This window comes from Cebus imitator, unplaced genomic scaffold (genome assembly GCF_001604975.1).
Source record: "Cebus imitator isolate Cc_AM_T3 unplaced genomic scaffold, Cebus_imitator-1.0 Scaffold687, whole genome shotgun sequence".
In the NCBI taxonomy this organism is placed as follows: Eukaryota; Metazoa; Chordata; class Mammalia; order Primates; family Cebidae; genus Cebus; species Cebus imitator.
This window is the reverse complement of record NW_016108002.1, coordinates 618,387-620,798: the sequence shown is the minus strand read 5'-3', so window position 1 is coordinate 620,798 and position 2,412 is coordinate 618,387. Positions and strand designations below refer to the sequence as shown.

The 2,412-nt window shown below is 34.5% G+C and overlaps 1 protein-coding gene across 1 annotated transcript in view; it reads right to left on the bottom strand.

Annotated features, from left to right (window-relative positions):
- LOC108296161 (RNA-binding motif protein, Y chromosome, family 1 member A1-like) overlaps nt 1-2,412 on the bottom strand; it is a 9,310-nt gene that overhangs the window by 2,651 nt on the left and 4,247 nt on the right. Inside the window, exon 4 of the mRNA XM_017518566.2 lies at nt 1,152-1,296. Coding sequence (XP_017374055.1) covers nt 1,152-1,296 — 145 coding nt within the window. The remainder of the gene's footprint in view (nt 1-1,151; nt 1,297-2,412) is intronic.

The following is a 2,412-nucleotide window of genomic DNA, read 5'->3' as shown; positions in this document are numbered from 1 at the left end:
AAATGTAAAATAGAAAATGCAATGTTTCCATTTTCTCCATATTATCATGGAGGGCTAAGTAAGAATTTTAATATGTTCTACTTAAAATTCTTTGCTGAGAGCTTTATTGTCTGGCTTTCTTCTGTTCACTCTGAAACCTTACACTTCCCCTTCTCAGAATTATTCCTTCTATTCAACCCTACTGCTTGCTTCATCCTGCTTCGTTCTGAATTCTCCCCTCAAATACATTCAACTCCTACACTAAGTATCTTCTGTTAATGTTTAAACATCCCTGTAGCATCTTAAAGATTAATTTTCAGCCCTTCCTATGTTTCACAACTCTGCACTTCTCTGATAGCCACATAACCGAAAATGTTGGACATGCTCTTGGCCAACATCCATCTTTGAGGATGCTCTTACTATCTTAAAAACCGGTCAGAATGCCTCTCACATAAGCATTGCCAGGGTCTCAGGATCTGGATGGCCAGGCGCAATGGCTCACACCATGAGACAGTGTGGAAGACTGAGGCAAGCAGACTGCTTGAGCTCAGGGATTTAATGTCAACTATGACAATGTAGTGAGATCCTGTCTCTACCGAAATATTTTTTTTAAATTAGGTGTGGTGGTGCAAGCCACTAGCTGGGACAGCAAGAGGCAGCTTTAAGAGAGTAACTGTTTAAGCCCCAGAATTTGAGGCAGTCATGAGCCATCAACTCGCCAGTGCACTCTGGCCTGGTGAAGGCAGTACTTCAACCCAACCATGAAACTCAACATACAATTTTTACATGGGAACACCAGGGGTCCAATACAAAGGGACCTATGAAATGGAAGAATTGATTTGATTAAGAAGCTGACCATCAAAAAATACTACCAGGAACTTCAAGAAAATTTAAAAGCTATTCTCTAGCAAACACAGCATTAAAAGGAGTTTTTCCCTCACTGTAATCCCTTCTTTTATTTAAAATTTGAAGCTCAAGCGTTTCTTCACCATAAATCTGGAACTTATCTAGTGAGATGGAAAGTATTATAAAAGTTTTCAAACAGTAAATATGCCAATGTATGTGTCACATCTATTTTGTTTCTCAAATTTTAAGTTAAGCCTTTAATTCAAATGACTCATTTTTAGTCATACAGAAATGGCAGAATTCCATCGGGTAGCATTTATCTTGACCCCATCCCACTATTGCTTCTAGCCAGAGTAAAAGGAGCAGACTTATTTGGATAAGGACCTCCACTTCTGAAAGGTGGACATCTTTTAACTGGAAAAGTTCCCCTGAAAGAACCCATATTGAGATCACGAGTGTATGCACCATCATCTGCATTTCAAACAAAATATTTTGTTAAGTAACATCACCATTTCTTAAATGGCTAAGTGGTAGATATTTCTAAATCATTCCTATACATTGTATTCTTAAAAATTCACATTTGTCTATGCTAAGGAATGTAGAATTTCTATATCAAATCAGTGCCATTCAAAATATCAAAATCCATTTAAACATCTATCAAATAAATATTGAAGAAACACTGTATAGTGCTGTGAGAAAGAAATGTTGGAGAAGTGGAGAATGAACTGAGAGTAGAAGCCTATTGGCTATATATCAAAATATAATCAAACTAGAGAAAAAGAAGTTAGGAGATAAAGGATATATTACTGTTCATATAGTTCTGGTATTATGAAAGCTTTTTCAAATCATATAATTAGCATAAACCAAATTACACTCAAAGAAACTCAATTATTTACAAAATGATACAGTGACACCTCAGAAAAATACATTATTTGCAGATTTCTTAACATAATACAGAATTCTTAAAGTTCCTTTAGAAAATACTACATTTCCGCTTAAACTATGCTCAGTTTTAAAAATCTTTAGGAATCATGTATCAAATAATAAATTTTTTACACATCTATAATAAATCTCAGACCTTGGTGGTGTCACATATAGAAACATACACATTCTCCTACATGGCAGAGTATTATTAATCTTCACCCTCAAGATAAATTGCAATTGAAAAAGACAAGAAGTTCTGCCTCTTAAAAATGAAGCAAACACTGTAATTTCAAATTTAGAAAATACATCTCCTACACATTACACAGCTAGCTATTAAAATTACAAATGAATGTTTTATTAAGGATTTTTGATGGTTGTTTAATAGCTAATAGAAGTTAACCAGTAGGTATTTTCTTCATACATAAGTTCTTTTATATTTTAAGTACAAACTAACCCCTCTGTCCTACTGAGTAAATCAATCTTAAATGCCATTTTCAGAAGCTCTACCTCCATCAAAGAAAGACACATATGTGTTTGTGAAGCCAAGCTTTCTGACATTTCCGAGTCACATAATCTTTTGAGAAACTGAAGTTCTACACTCCATGAATGGAAAATACCTTATGGCAGTCCTATTTATAAATTCTCCAAATTAAAAGTGAAATG